Source organism: Mytilinidion resinicola (assembly GCF_010093595.1).
Source record: "Mytilinidion resinicola strain CBS 304.34 unplaced genomic scaffold BDZ99scaffold_11, whole genome shotgun sequence".
NCBI classification, from domain to species: domain Eukaryota; kingdom Fungi; phylum Ascomycota; class Dothideomycetes; order Mytilinidiales; family Mytilinidiaceae; genus Mytilinidion; species Mytilinidion resinicola.
In genome coordinates, this window is record NW_022985447.1 from 523,733 (window position 1) to 537,992 (window position 14,260).

At 50.8% G+C, this 14,260-nt stretch overlaps 7 protein-coding genes across 7 annotated transcripts; 2 read left to right on the forward strand and 5 right to left on the reverse strand.

Moving 5' to 3' along the window:
• Window positions 1-7: 7 nt before the first annotated feature.
• On the reverse strand, window positions 8-2,106 carry BDZ99DRAFT_571729 (uncharacterized protein). Its single transcript, XM_033728124.1, has 3 exons — window positions 1,528-2,106; window positions 1,167-1,450; window positions 8-1,074 (listed from the first exon to the last, which is right to left on the reverse strand). Exons 1-3 carry the CDS (start codon window positions 2,087-2,089, stop codon window positions 151-153), a joined length of 1,770 nt encoding a protein of 589 aa, XP_033575836.1. The 5' UTR covers window positions 2,090-2,106; the 3' UTR covers window positions 8-150.
• Window positions 2,107-2,579: 473 nt separating this feature from the next.
• On the forward strand, window positions 2,580-3,107 carry BDZ99DRAFT_488722 (uncharacterized protein; the record flags this gene model as incomplete). The annotated part of the gene is made up of 2 exons (XM_033722928.1): window positions 2,580-2,706; window positions 2,776-3,107. The coding sequence occupies 2 exons, from the start codon at window positions 2,580-2,582 to the stop codon at window positions 3,105-3,107; spliced, it is 459 nt and encodes a 152-aa protein (XP_033575837.1).
• A 123-nt stretch (window positions 3,108-3,230) lies between these two features.
• Window positions 3,231-3,671, reverse strand: BDZ99DRAFT_41336 (uncharacterized protein). Its single transcript, XM_033716694.1, has one exon. The coding sequence runs from the start codon at window positions 3,585-3,587 to the stop codon at window positions 3,354-3,356; it is 234 nt and encodes a 77-aa protein (XP_033575838.1). The 5' UTR covers window positions 3,588-3,671; the 3' UTR covers window positions 3,231-3,353.
• A 371-nt stretch (window positions 3,672-4,042) lies between these two features.
• On the forward strand, window positions 4,043-5,003 carry BDZ99DRAFT_521345 (glutathione S-transferase II; the record flags this gene model as incomplete). The annotated part of the gene is made up of 5 exons (XM_033725617.1): window positions 4,043-4,073; window positions 4,134-4,156; window positions 4,212-4,323; window positions 4,373-4,479; window positions 4,638-5,003. The coding sequence occupies 5 exons, from the start codon at window positions 4,043-4,045 to the stop codon at window positions 5,001-5,003; spliced, it is 639 nt and encodes a 212-aa protein (XP_033575839.1).
• An 830-nt stretch (window positions 5,004-5,833) lies between these two features.
• On the reverse strand, window positions 5,834-6,779 carry BDZ99DRAFT_389432 (uncharacterized protein; the record flags this gene model as incomplete). Its single annotated transcript, XM_033715637.1, has 3 exons — window positions 5,834-6,142; window positions 6,221-6,509; window positions 6,607-6,779. The coding sequence occupies 3 exons, from the start codon at window positions 6,777-6,779 to the stop codon at window positions 5,834-5,836; spliced, it is 771 nt and encodes a 256-aa protein (XP_033575840.1).
• A 390-nt stretch (window positions 6,780-7,169) lies between these two features.
• On the reverse strand, window positions 7,170-9,107 carry BDZ99DRAFT_463730 (HET-domain-containing protein). The gene has a single exon (XM_033720135.1). It carries the CDS (start codon window positions 9,090-9,092, stop codon window positions 7,245-7,247), a length of 1,848 nt encoding a protein of 615 aa, XP_033575841.1. The 5' UTR covers window positions 9,093-9,107; the 3' UTR covers window positions 7,170-7,244.
• Window positions 9,108-10,180: 1,073 nt separating this feature from the next.
• BDZ99DRAFT_499246 (alpha-aminoadipate reductase) lies at window positions 10,181-14,174 on the reverse strand. The gene is made up of 4 exons (XM_033723645.1): window positions 13,767-14,174; window positions 12,444-13,705; window positions 11,066-12,391; window positions 10,181-11,004 (listed from the first exon to the last, which is right to left on the reverse strand). Exons 1-4 carry the CDS (start codon window positions 14,102-14,104, stop codon window positions 10,415-10,417), a joined length of 3,516 nt encoding a protein of 1,171 aa, XP_033575842.1. The 5' UTR covers window positions 14,105-14,174; the 3' UTR covers window positions 10,181-10,414.
• Between the last annotated feature and the right edge of the window lie 86 nt (window positions 14,175-14,260).

The window sequence follows — 14,260 nt, forward strand, 5'->3', positions numbered from 1 at the left end:
GGAAGAGCCACATCCAATGTATTGAAGTCATTTGTATTTTCTGACAGGGCAGGGGTCTATACATGTGCAAACCAATGCTGAATTTCAAGCCGTGAACTGCCCCCAACATCGAGAGTATGCTACCGAACTTTCGTACTTCTTCCAACTCAATCAACTGGCAAACATCTTACTATTTTGTAGCCTCTTCTCCTCACGATGCTTGCCGATCCAGTCGATGATATACCTTTCATACTGCCAGATCCTGCTCCGATTCTTTAGCCCCTTGAGACTGCTCCAGTTGCGCGCGATATCAGAATATAGTTGATACCAGTTGATCTTCTCCGGCGGCACTGTCCAAACCAACTCTTTCAGAGCTTCACTCTCGCACTGAGTGATTAATTTGTCAACTCTGCGGTCCATAATGCTTCTCTCCGCACCCAGCCACATGTCAAGAAGTTCGGGCATCTCCTCCCGTATCACCCTCCTATACAAATTGAACTCTTCCACGAAAACTTTTTCTTCGGCCTTCTCCATCTTCAGTGCCTCGACCGTGACCATGCTCCAAAGATAGGGTTTCTGGTCGCTCCATGTCTCCCACAGCCATGGCATATCTCGCTGAATGAACGTGCGCCAAAGGTAGATGGGCAGCTGGTAGAATGTGCGCGAAGATAAACGCAAGTTCGCAATGTCTTTCGGATCGAGGTAGCCCAGAACCTCCAATCTTAATTCCAATGGTAAAGTGGTGAACCGATCATCCTGCCCCTCGGCGGAAGGCGACCCAAGGCCCTTGAATGCTCCAGCTTGAGTATCAAAGTTTGGGTCTTCAGACACTGCTGAACGAAGTATCTGACTTAGGCGAGGCACGAAGACCGGGTTGGCTGCAAGATATTCTGTGCCATCAGCGTGTATCCACCACTGATTTTGGCAGGCCTCTATGTCCTTGTCCCTTTCGGTTTTGGGGGACCAGTGGTACTCGGGTTCAGCGTAGTACCATGCGCAGAGTCCATTGACATCGAATTCCCCGAATTCTAGTTTTGACATTCGCAGGAAGATGTCCAGACATGCTGTATGGAAGGGCATAGATTCGTGTCCAAGCTAAATTCACCAGAAGTTAACGAGAGTATAAATCAGCGACAACAGTAATGAGTAGCAGTAGTGCCGTGCAACTCCAGGCCTGAATAACTTACACCCCATATGGTGTCTGACGCGCAGACCTCCTCAACGCCGTGTCTTGCTGGGATGACTTCTGGATCACCTCCACTGTCCGTCGAAGGCATGTGGTCGCAAAGTCCGGAGAGGAAGTGAGTGCTCGTTGCTTCGAAGTCTTGGTCATGCTCATCAGGGCTCCACCGTTCAAGCTTCCGAACAAAGCATTGGAAGGTGGTACAGCCACGCATTTCTTCAGCAGTAATGCGATGCCCGTTGTAACCGCGATCGCATGTGCAAGTTGGTCCCGCTATATGTTCGCATCCTGTGTCATGTTAGCATGGACTGATATGCTGGGGATACCCGTACCCGTTCCGCGGGAGAATTTTGACGGGCGCCCACCTTCTACTTCTCTGTCCGCTAATTCTTTTTCTATCTTAATGATATCCCCTATACGTTTTCCGCCAGCCGGTTGCTCTGTCTCCATGAGATCCGGATGATGGTGTGGGTTGTGAGGCTTATATGCGAGACCAGAATCGCTCTTGAGAAAACGGGCCCATTCGGGCTCTGAGTCGGCATCTGTCATCTCCACGTCGTATTCCGTTCCCTCCAGATCTTCGATTTCACCATCACCAAGATCGTCGTCGGACTCGAATTCGTACTCTTCCTCCCCGTCAGAGCTCTCATACACATAGTTGGAATCGTTCTCGTCCTCATCCACCGCGATAGCGCGCCATTCTCCTTCTCCCTGCCGGCGGTCAGGGGGCTCTTTTCCTCTCCAAACGCCATAGCATCCGTCTTCGCTAGTACACGATGAATCCCACCGATTCTCAGCTGGAACAAACCGCGTGTTTCCGTCTCCCGTGTTCATCCAAGCATGCGACGGTGGGTCGTCTGGCTTTCGGAGACGGCTAATGTTGAATACAACGTCGCAGAGGCGACAATGCACTTCTGAGTAGCCCATTGTCGATTGAATTGATGTTTTGGAGGAAGGAGGAAGCAGGAGGAAAAATATTGAAGTATTTGAATGCGCGAAGGATTTTAGGTAGCAGTCGGGTACCTAGAAGGCGTTACCTCTTTCGTATTAGGCTTTTAGACCCTGGATAACTTCTTATCTAACCTTTCCCCTTCATCAAACCCATGTCACGATCCTAGAGTTCCTTTCGTGATATAGCAAGACATCTCGCGTTCCAGCGCGTCTTCACGCGTTTATAGGCCTCTCGCAAGGCTTGGACGATGTCATACCAACAAACAAGCTTCTAACCTAGCGCAATTCTGTTACACCATCCGTCGTAGAGATCAGGCCATGATATTAAGCCAAAATCCACTTCACCTCCAGTTTCTATTCTCCAACACCCTTCTCTCTACAACCACAATATCCTAGTCAGCTCACCACCTTCTTTACCATCATAACCACTTCCAGCACCCAGCAATCATCCCACCAAACCATCACCATGGCAACCTCCGAAAACGTCACCCTCTCCGACCTCCACAGCCCAAAAGAAGCCTCCATCACCGCCTTCACAACCGTCCTGCCTGCCCTCAAGCATAAACTCATCTACATTCGCCACCAGCACGATAGTAACACCCCCTTCCCTAAACCCCTCTTCGCCCCTCACCCCACCTACCCCGCTAACATACGAACTCAAGAGCACGAACCAGAGTACTTCCGCGCCGTCTCCTCCCTCTCCGACAACGACCTCACCTCATTCACTATCTCGGACCTCGAAGCGGTCCGCGTCGGCTCCAGCGCCTACGGCCTGCACCTCTTCGGCAAGGTAGGGCTCCCCGCCGCGCCGGGCTCGTACATCCATGTGAGGGTGTTCGTGGCCGCCGAGGAAGGAACGGATGGTGCGAGTGAGGAGGATCGCGTGGCAAAGCTTCATTGCATTCATACCGAGGAGGTGGTGAAGGAGGATGGAGACCATGTGTATCGTGCGATCTTCAAGAAGGACGATCCCTTGGAGTGGTTCGATACTTAGGCTGAAGATACCCGAGAGCTTTGCAATTGAGATGGGGCGGGCTATGCGATATATAGTTTGGCTATTAGGAATGAACAGTACGTTCTGAAAGAGGGTGTAAGTCACGTGACAATTTAGTTCATTGCCGGATTTGATTAGAAGTGGACGCCACTCTGGAGGCATGGATCTCTGAGATCAAGTCTCCAAGATCTTTCTGTTCTTCTATCTCATTCCATTCTTCATCATAAAAGTGCAGAGTGTTTGGAGCTATGAGTCCTTGAAGAGTCCACCCTCTCTAAACCTACGACATCTGCGAAAGAATAGGTTAAAGCTGGACCCAGAATCTACCTCGAAATTGGTCAGTCCATGATAACAATTAACTTTGTGAGGCAAGGCAATGATTACTGTGGATCCATAATATGAGGTCTTCTTTGAATATGCGCTGCTATTAGTATTCCCATCTAGAAGGCACGCTAGGCATGAAAAAGGTAGCACACTCATCAAGTACTCCGCCCGTGTGTACCTATTTACCACTACAGGAAGTGCTTCAGTACGTTTTTATATAGCCCAAGGCAAAGAGCATTTATCTTCTTTAAAATCCTGAAAATCCATTGAAGCAACCCAAGCAGTGGCAGGCAGGTGTACACACGAGACAGCCTGTTCCAGAATTAATGTGCCACCTTTTCCATGCCCCGCTTGAAAGGGTAGAAACCGCTGTGATTGAATGAAACTATACAGGCGTCCCGAGAGAATCGGACGTCGCTGTAAGCACTTGAGCCCATGTGTACCTAGGGATGAATAGTCCGTAGCCTCTAAGCAATGTCAGCTTGCCCTCGACCATCTGAGTCGCCTTGTTCAAAGGTGACGCCTTTCGCAACTCCGCATACACTCACAATCAAGCTCCCCCCCCCCCCCCCATAAATCGAGATTCACTAATTTAGTGTTAATTACACATTATGATAAAGCCTATACGACTTTGGTTGATCCGTGAATGAGGTTCACGAGCGAAACACCAAACGGTCGTAACTGGCGCTAAAACACCACTAGCATCTGGTCCAACCCCTTATAAGGTATTTTAAATGGGTGTGTTCAAATCTGCAGACGTGTATTGACTGCCGATCGTAGGTCACTATCGTCCTAGAGGAGCTGAAAATACCATACGAGATCACATTTTTCGGATTCGGAGAGGTCAAGAAGAAGCCTTTCATCGACATCAATCCTAATGGCCGGGTTCCAGGTAGCTCTCGACCCGAAGAAAATTAAAGCCGGCGTGCTGATAATACCAGCGATTGAGGACCCTAATACCAACCTTACGCTCTGGGAGTCCAGTGCCATCATCCAGTATTTGGTTGAGCCGTACGACACGGAGAAGGTCTTGACGTTCGATTCGTTGGTAGAGAAGCATCAGTGCAATCAATGGCTCATGTTTCAGATGAGTGGGTAAGGACCCTAGTTCGGGCAAGCCGCGTGGTATGCGTCCACGAAGGGCAGGAGTGTCTTGAGCACTGACAACATAGGTTCAACGTCCTACACTCTGAAAAGATACCATAGGTCATGGAGCGGTACACGAATGAAGTAAGGCGCTTTCTCAGGCTCCTGGATAGCTGTTTGGACGGAAAGCAGTGGTTAGTTGGCAATAAATGCACATTGGCCGACCTTGCTTTCGCGCCTTGGAACAGTATGGTCGGAACCCTTCTGTCGGTCTCCGCGGAGCAAAAGTTTGACGAGTTTCCAAGCGTGAAACGCTGGAATGAACGAATGCCTTCCAGACCCTCGTGGAAGAAGGCGATGGACACCTGGGCGAAGTTGATGGACGAGCAGGGTCTCCAATGGAATGGTATGTCTAAGGGCATCAGCAGCATCGAGACGTACGAGGAGAAAAGAGAGAAAGATGAGTTGGTGAAGGCTCAATACTGAAGTTCTGGATGCTGGATTACAGAGCGATAAAGCTTCTGACCTCGATATCGAAATTTGCGTAATATGATGAAGCTTGAAGCGCTAGGTAGTGATACGAAAGTTAGAAAAGGAATGTGAACATGAATAGCGTCATAACCAAAGACAGTAGAGTGATAGATGCCTAGTATATAATGTGGCAATGCAGTCGTCGGTTTTTTTCGGGCATTGTTGTATCCCAGCCCACGTTGGGAGCCGCCAAAATCGGGATATAGGTATTCGGAGGGGGGGCACATAGTGCCTTAGCTTTGTCTCCGAAGTCTCTAAAGAATCTGAAAAAGACCTTGGAAGAAGCTCATACTTCTCAGGTCGACTGGAATATCAATCTACGGCTCGAAATGTGGTTGTAAAGGTTGAGATGTCATCAGATGAGCTTATTGACCTCGCTAGGTCGCCCGGTTATCTAGGTAGCAATTAGCTAATCCTTACTGGCCTAGGTCCGCTGCTGCTAATATTTTTCGCGCTGACCAGCTAGTCCAATAATATGCTGAGCCTTTCGGGGAAGAAAGTTTAAGGGGTTTGGAAGGTATTCCCAAGCTCAACTCGATTTTGAGGGCATCAGCTCACTCGGTGGTCGAGCCATAGGAAGGCAGAAGTGCATGTAGCCCATCTCACCTTCCCAGCTCTTTGTACCTCGACGGAAAGGTTACGGACGTGCATGCTGATCGTATGTTTCATAGGTCATAGCTGCTTCCAATGCCTACTCGCTTCCAATGCCTTTTCGCTTCCAATGCTCATCTCGTCTCTCATATCTGCACCCACCCCTTCGCTTTTAGGTGGGCTCAAGACAACGTTCAATAGTTGTCGTCGTACCTCTCCTCATTCCTCCCCTGATCAAAAGCATTATCGACATTATCATCGAACCTCTCAACCCTCCCATCCTCACGTCCAACCCACCCAGCAATATCGTCCGGAACGTCCTCGACATCCTGGACGCCGTTGTCCCACTTCTGTTCGATATCCTGAGGAATATCCTCAACCTCCTGCGTCTTACGTCCAGCCCAGCCCGCGAGCTCCTCAGGGGCGTACTCGACATCCTGGACGCCGTTGTCGAACTTGTTCTCCACGTAGTTGCCTGCGTTATCGACATCGTAGTCCAGGCGCTGTTCGTCGCGGTCCCAGTCTTGTTCTGCATCCCGTCAACTCGATCCAGCGAGTAGGTCGGGATAATACTCACTGACGTTCTCCCCCTCGTGCATCAGCAATGCTCCACCCGCAAGGCCAGCAACACCTGCAAGTGCCATATTGCGGCCGGAATGGTCAGGTTTCTGCGGCTGCTGCTCGTATTGGCCGCGTTGACCTTGATCATAGCCTCCACCATACTGCTGGCCACCGCCATACTGCTGGCCACCGCCATACTGCTGGCCGCCGCCATACTGCTGGCCGCCGCCATACTGCTGGCCGCCGCCGTACCCCTGCTGCGGGTGGTCGAAGGTGCGCTGATTGGTTTCGCGGTTGACGTAGATCCAGCTGGAGCTTGTCAGCTTGGCTTTACTTGGCATCATGCTTGGCATCCTGGGCATCCTGCTTCACGGGAATCTCCCGAGATCATGCTACGGAAACTCACCGATTATCCTGTCCATCCCACTCAGCAATCCAGGGTGGCTGAACAGAAGGAGGTCCGTTGTTGGACTGCTGGCCGTAGCCGCCCTGCTGAGGTGGGTAGCCCTGGCCCTGGCCTTGAGACTGGCCTTGGCCCTGGTGCGTGAAGCCTTCGACGACTTCTTTGAAGAACGACATCTTGGATACAGGGGAAAGCTGCGCTTGCGATTTCAGTGCTTTGGAGTTTCACTGATATCAAGTGGGGGAGTGAAGTGACAGCTGTCAAGAGTCCAAGCGTCCGATCTCGTGGGATTTATCCGGCGCTAGCTGAAACCTGCCTAGCCGTGCCGCCCCGCATTACCGTCCAGTAAACCCGAGGGATCGTATCACTGTACAGAAAGTAGCATTGTATGAAAAGTCACGTGTGAGCGATTTGTAACCCAGTAGCCCCCAAAACACCAAACTGGTGGTCCCAGGCACGCGGGGCATGGAAAAGGTGGCACTCTAATTCTCGGACCAGCTGCCATACAAAAACGCACGGTCCGCCGAAATGTATCACTCTACGAGAAATATCACTATAACTGGATATTATGCGTGTACACCTCCAAGGTGCGTTAAACATAGCTCAGACTTTCGGTACAATCGGTACTACAGACAAGTTCCTTACACGAGCCTTATGCTTTCTCTAGGTCCTTTAAAAAAGTCCAAGAAATCCTTCACATAAATTCGGCCTGCTCCAATCCTTTCGTAGGTATTCGTGCTCTTTTCAGATTTTTTGAGAAGCAGGACTTCCCTAATCGGATCAGTCGTAATATAAACAGCAGGGCTAGAAGCCCAAGAATGCTGAGTCTGCGGTCGGATAGCAATCTGGAGGCAGAAAACCACCGCGCCCTCTTGAATTAACGATTCGTAGTCGCTTTTGAGATCAATCATGCAGTAGCCTGCATTGCGGTGCTTTGTAGTGTTCGAGCTTTCACCCTCAACATGCTGCCCTCCTTTCGCAAGCAATAGAAGCCGGGGCATCACCACGTAACGTTCATGAAATGTTGTGCGCAGCCAGTCATCGTGGTCCCATGGGATCTCATGCACTTGAGCTATTTCTAGACAGCCTCGGATTACGAGATCCGTGCGTAGAAGTCGTCCAGTCATTTCAGGTCCATCCCAGTCGCATTGGAACTTTTCAACCTCGACATCTAGTACATACTTGACGTCTTTTGCATCTTTGCAGCGTCGATGGTGAATTATTTCGTTGACTGACAGCCATGACCATGTTGGCATAGAGAACTCTTTGCTGCGGTTCCGTGTTCCAGGTATTGTGGTATTCCAAAGTAATCCGACGATCAAATCACTTTTCCAAAGCCCTAGAACTGGTAGATCGTTGGTTTGCTGGGCGAAGTACTCTACCACCCCGGAGACTGCCGCCAACCGATCGGACTCGTAGGTCAGTTTCCTTTTTGTGTAATATACAATCCATAGCCACCAACGGATCTGAGATAAAGGTCCATTGGACCTTAGTACCCAGCCACCGCCAACCAGGTCATATTCTTCATGGACTACCTTCTGAGCCTCAGTACTCTTGCAGCACCACTGGAGTACTGGTGCGCAAAAAGTCACCGTTTTACGAGAAAGAAGGTCCTCTTGAAAGGCCCAAGCCCGATCGTGGAGTGGAGACTCGAAAACTTTCCACGTGCAAGTGTCTTCATCCAACTTACTGTCTGGTGTAAACCAATCATTTCGTAATAAAAATCCGTCCCGGCAGTCGGCAGCTGAGGCAGCCGCAATCGTTATGAACGCGTTCTGGTAGACTGAAGCCATTTTCCCAGCTTCGACGGCCCAGTCCCCTGAATGCGTCCTAACGCCACTGTCGTCTTCCAACAGCGTCTTCTGAATGATGCATAATGCATCGACATATAGGTATTGAAGGCCGAGCTCTCTGGTGACGAGAATCGCTTCTTGGATCGTCCGCGCCAGACGGTTCCATGGTATGCGTTCCTTATGCTCTTCCAGGCTGTTGATGGTAGTGCCGTAATTGGATCCTGAGGTCCCCCAGCAGTACGAAAGAGCGGCGTATTCTCCCTGCTTTCCGTCGGTCTCGATAAGACGGATTGAGTCTATTTCATTTGCTTGGCCGACATCAATAACCCTAGTAGGTAAAGTAGTAGGGGCTTTTCGAGACGAGCCACATGCGGGATGATCTGCTTTGCATGTCTCTATCCAAGTCCGTACAGAAGACAAAATCAGAGCTACTTGATCATCTAGGGGAAGGGCTTCTGAATCCGCAGCTTCAGTTGATCCAGCTGGACTCTCTGGTGAGAAATGGCCTTCGACAGTGACCTTCGAATCAATATCTTCGGTTTCTAGGTCGGCTGCCTTGCTTGGGTTTTCTGATATAACTCGACTTCTGGTGGAGGTATTTGACTCGGTTTTTTCGATGAGAAAGGGCTGGTCCCGCTCCTCGAAATCTCTTATTGCAAGCCGCTGGTACTCTTTCGGAGGGGGTTCCACCGGCATGGGATGGTCCTGAGGGCTTCTGTAATGTTTCTTGAATTGGTAGCCTGACATGTCGTGTAAACAGAAAACTGTGGCCTTGAATTCAGCCGTGAAGAATAAACAAGGCTGATAATGCGCCCCAAGTGTGGTGCCTAGATGAGGCCTCGATAAAACAAGAACGCGGCCAGAAGAACAAGCTGTGCGTGTGCTGACAATGTATAAATCGAAAGACTCGCAAGTGCGAAAAAGTTGGGAAGTTTCATGACTGGAACGCGATCTAGGGCGCAGACGCTTTAACGTGACTGGAGGTGCACAGCATTTCTTGGAATTCTCAGCACTATCGACGCCGGCAATTTGATAGGCTATGAGATGGTCGACAATAGCTGTGCTTGTAGTAGTAGGCGCTTTCGTAGAGTCGTACGTTCGGGGAAGGCACCGGCGCTTGTGAGGTGGCATGCATTTCCGAGCTTCATGCGGCGCAGCACTGGACCCTCTTCCCTGTAACCATTCTTGCGATGCCAATTGCAGGATGCCAGGGATGTTGATGTGACACGCTAGGCACGAAAGAAGTGGCACACTCAAGCATTTCAACACCGTCTGAGGTGGCCCGGAGAGTTGTCATGCTTGCCAAGGTTGGTATTTCATGAATAACAGTAGCATACTGGAGGACCTCAAGCCGCGCTAGACAAGCGTACACAAGCACAGAAAAAGTATGTATACCTCATGGATTTGTGGACTGCCACTTTCTGTTCACACTCATTATTCCAACCACACTGTCTCATAGGTATACCTGTCTGCCATTGCATGGACTGCTTCAACAAGGTTCCCCATAGCCCAAGGGAAAGAGCATCTATCTTCTGTAGATCCCTGAAAACACATGGAAGCAACCCAAGCAGTGGCAGACATGTGTACACATGAGACAGCTTGTCCTAGAATTAGAGGCCCACCTTTTTCATGCCCCGCGTGTGTAGGCAGCAAGGATTGTATTGCCATCAGCGAGAAAGATAGCTAATCCGTAAGGCGAAAAAGTACTAGAAGCTGCCGAGTAAGCATGTACTGGAATGGAACTGGTGGGCCCAACGACACGCCAAATTTGGCTTTATAATTAGGGCGGCTTTTAGATGTGCGGTCGGTATTGGGTTCGCGATCTGAACTATAAGAAAATGTAGTGCAGCAGACGTCTCAGCTGGTTGCTTTCTTCATTTGCAGATGGCAAGGATACTTTTGGTCTACCGCGTGAGTCTTTACAATTCCACCTTCTTTTAGGCCACCGTTTCTATAGCACAGACAAGCAAAGCTCCTCTTAAAGCTCCGCTAGTGGACACTGTCTACCGCCGAGCCCGCTACTTCCCACTCCTTCCTCCCAACTTGGCAAGCAACCTCTTCTGCGTCTCGCCCAATCTCACCAACGGCAGATTGCCCTGCGTCGACTGCGGCAAGAAGCCCACCTCAACCAAGAACGCAAGATAAAGCTTTACCGTCTGCAGCTCCACCGCTGCTCCCTTTGAAACATCTTGACCGGTCCACTTGGCATCTAGAGTAAGCGCCTTCGCTGCGTTGGCGTCGTCAAGCTCCGGGGCGCGGGTATCGCTTGGTAGATCGCCGGTGACGAAATGGTAGAGAGGTAACAGAGCATGCTCCTCCTTGCCGTCTCGAATGTAGTCGTCTAACTTCTGCTTCCATTCCTTGTATGGTACTTTCTTCACCCCGTAGGCAGCTAGTGCTACGGTAAACTGATTGAACGTGAGACGGGGATGTGAAGTGACTTGGGCAACGCCAAGGGGCTCTATAGGCGGGTAGAAGGAGGTCGCCACGACCACGCGAGCGACGTGCGTGACAGGAACCATGTTGACGGTATTATTCATATCAATGGATACGCCGATTTGGATGCTGCCTTTCAGCATGCGGACCAGGAAATCGTCCGTATTGGTAGCTGGTGAATATCAGCCTTGTATGTTCTTAAGGATGAAGTCTAGATGAGTGAGGCAACTTACTTCCTTTCTCCGGATCGCCAGTCACATAACCTGGCCTGATAATGCACCCCTTCAAGCCTCTCTTTCCAGCAGCACGGACGAGATATTCGGCAGCCCACTTGCTCTGGCCGTAACCGGATCCGAGACCCTTCCTCGATCCCTCTAAATCATCAGCTTCGCTGACTCCGGCACCGCCTTCGGCAATGCTTTGCTCCGACACCTTGATATAGTGCTCATTGTCAAGGACAGACGTCGAGCTGACGAAACCAAGCTGTTTAGCCTTTCCTGTCGCACACAAGGAGAGAATGGTCATGGTGCTGAGAACGTTCGGGGAGCGCAACCGCGAGTAGGGGAGAACCCAATGAACTAGCGCTCCATTGTGGATGACCACATCCACGGCATCTGCGAGTCGATTCCAGACGTCGGGGGCCAGCCCGAAGTTAGGTTTCTCCAGATCACCAGGCAGGCACTCCAATCGAGACTTCCAGTTGTTACTCCAGACGTCCCATATACCGTAAGCTTGGCAGATATCCGTAACTCTGCTGAGCGCTGCCTCTCCGTCTTTTGCTCGCACAAGCGCGACGACTTTGATGGTTGGAGACTTCCTAGACAGCAGATCTTGAAGGATGAAAGCCCCTAAGAAGCCTGTAGCTCCAGTCAGGAATACAGTATGCTCTTGCGTGGGATCTAGGTTGCGGGCTTCGAATTTCTCGATCAATTGCTTGCTGAGATCTCTCGCGTCGGCCGAGTAATCTTCGTCCTCTGGGTCGTCATCAACCGCCTCACCGACGTCAAGTCGAAGACCGACAGGATCCAAGGCTTGGTCTACATTCGCTGAGAAGCCACGAAGCGTTGGGTATTGAAAAATGGTGGACATCGGGACATCGATATCCCTCCACTTCTTCCTTACAGCCATAAGCATTTGTTGGGCAATAATACTATGGCCGCCAAGGTCGAAGAAAGAGTCACTTCCGCCAATGCTTTCCGGATTCACTCCCCGGATCAAGTTGGCCCAGATTTCGGCGACGGCCTTTTCTGTTGGCGTGAGCGCTTTGCCTAATTGTGAAGGCCTTCGAGCACCGGCAGCGGCCAATTGTCCTGGCTCGGGGAAAGGTAACGCGGGACGGTCAATCTTCCCATTAGGGTTCAGAGGGAAACGGCTGAGCGGGACTAAGACGGACGGAACAGCATAGGCCGGTAGCTTCTTCTTCAGGTGCTCTCTTACGTCGTCTCGCAGAAATTTGAAGCGCTTCAACATGCCTACCATGCTGGTATCGGTCGAGTCGTCAATCCTTCCATGGTCCTCCAGCCATTGATACCATCGCTTCATCTCAGGAACGATGTAGCCTCGGCGAATTAGCACTCGGCCTAAAAGGTAGGGTAAGAAGACAACACTCACTGACGAGCGTTGGTTCTTCGTAAGCGTCACGCTTGAGTAGCGTAACGTTTTCACGGACCAACGGGTGAGCAGCTAGGTGAGAATCTATTTCTCCCAATTCGATCCGGAAACCGCGAATTTTGACCTGGGAATCAACCCGTCCTGAGCAGTGCACATTTCCATGTTCGTCGTAGTATCCCAGGTCACCAGACCGGTACAACCTGTCTCGTGGGCCCTTCCAGTACTCCCGCCAGGGGGTAGGGCTATCGGCTGCTTTGGCGTTATCCTCCTTAACCCATTTCTCGTTATCGACAAACCAGTTCTTGACAAACTTCTCAGATGTGAGATCTGGAAGCCCTAGATATTCTTCTGCTAGACCTCCTGCACGAACGTATATTTCGCCACTTTGTCCCACCTTGCATATTTTGGTTCGATCTTCCCGATCGACTACGAGGAGTTGGACGTTGTTCATACCTCGTCCCGCGGGAATGACTTCGGGCATAGTGTCCAAGAAATCGGGTGAATCATTACGGCTAGGAAGCTCGTAGTAACTTACCGCTCGCTGGGTTTCAGTAGTTCCGTACATGTTCACAATCCGAACATTTGGAGCTAGTTCCTGCAACCTTCTACAGTCCCGCTTGATGAGAAGATCCCCCACAAAGAACGAGTGATGCAGACTTTCGAAGATCGCAGCTGCGCCTCCGACGAGAATCTGACCCATGGCAGGAGTCAGGTGGGTGACAGTCGGCTTGTACTTCCGCATCCATTCAGCCAGCTTCTCATGCTGGATGTCTTCTTTGCTTGGAACAAGCAATTGTGCTCCGAGAAAAAGGGGCGTGAATATGTCCCGCTGGATTGGATCATGAGCTATACCCGAGAGCATTGTAAACCTGTCATTGTCTGATAGCCCGAACCTCTCAGCCATCCACGGAAAGTAATGTGTCAGCGAGAAGTGCCGTCCTCTGACGCCCTTCGGACGCCCTTCAGAGCCAGAAGTAAAAGACAGTGTCGGCGTCGAGTCTGGGCCGACAACAACGGGTGTGAACGTGTCCAGTTTCTGCTGTTCATCTAGACAGTCTTGCCCATTGACCTGACCCCCTACCAGTGCTCCATCATCAGCGAGCCGTAGGCCAGGAACTTCCGTGCGCAGATCTAGGTGTTCTGATATATATGAGCGAACTTGCTCAGACAGGGGCCCTGCTTCTTGGGTGGCTTTGTCGATAACCACCAGGGCTCGCGGTTGGGAGACTTCTAGGTATATGCACTGGCGATCGGGAGGGTATCTATGAAGAGGCAAGATTGTCAGCGACTGAGAGAGGCCATTGAGAGGGTTAAAGACCTTACAGAGGATCTAGAACGGAGAACGTGGCTCCCGCAGCCAAAGCAGCCATGATTGCAACAACCAGGTCAACACCTCGGTGAGCAAAGATCATGACCACATCTCCTCGTTGTATGCCACGTTCGACAAAGTGAGTAGCTAGTATCGCAGACGCTCTATAAATCTGCTTGTATGTGAATTCACGCTGTGGCGAGGAACTTGACGCCGTTTCAACCACACATGTCCGCTCTGCGTACTGTCCTTGGGCATTTCGTCCAAAGATATCGAAGATGGATCCTTTGAAATCCGACCAGTATAGGTCCGCGGTGGGATCCGGCAGTACTGGCTCGGACTTCGTGGCCATTGTGTGAGTCAGTTGGGTATCAATGAGAGGTGAAACCGGTAGTTCTCTAATCCACAGACAGGAATGACGAGATCCAGCCCAAGGGTGATGTTTGAAGCTTTTAGGAGGTCAATTGAACCCCATGTCAGCGGTCTTCGGTTTTAAAATTCTCTTCGA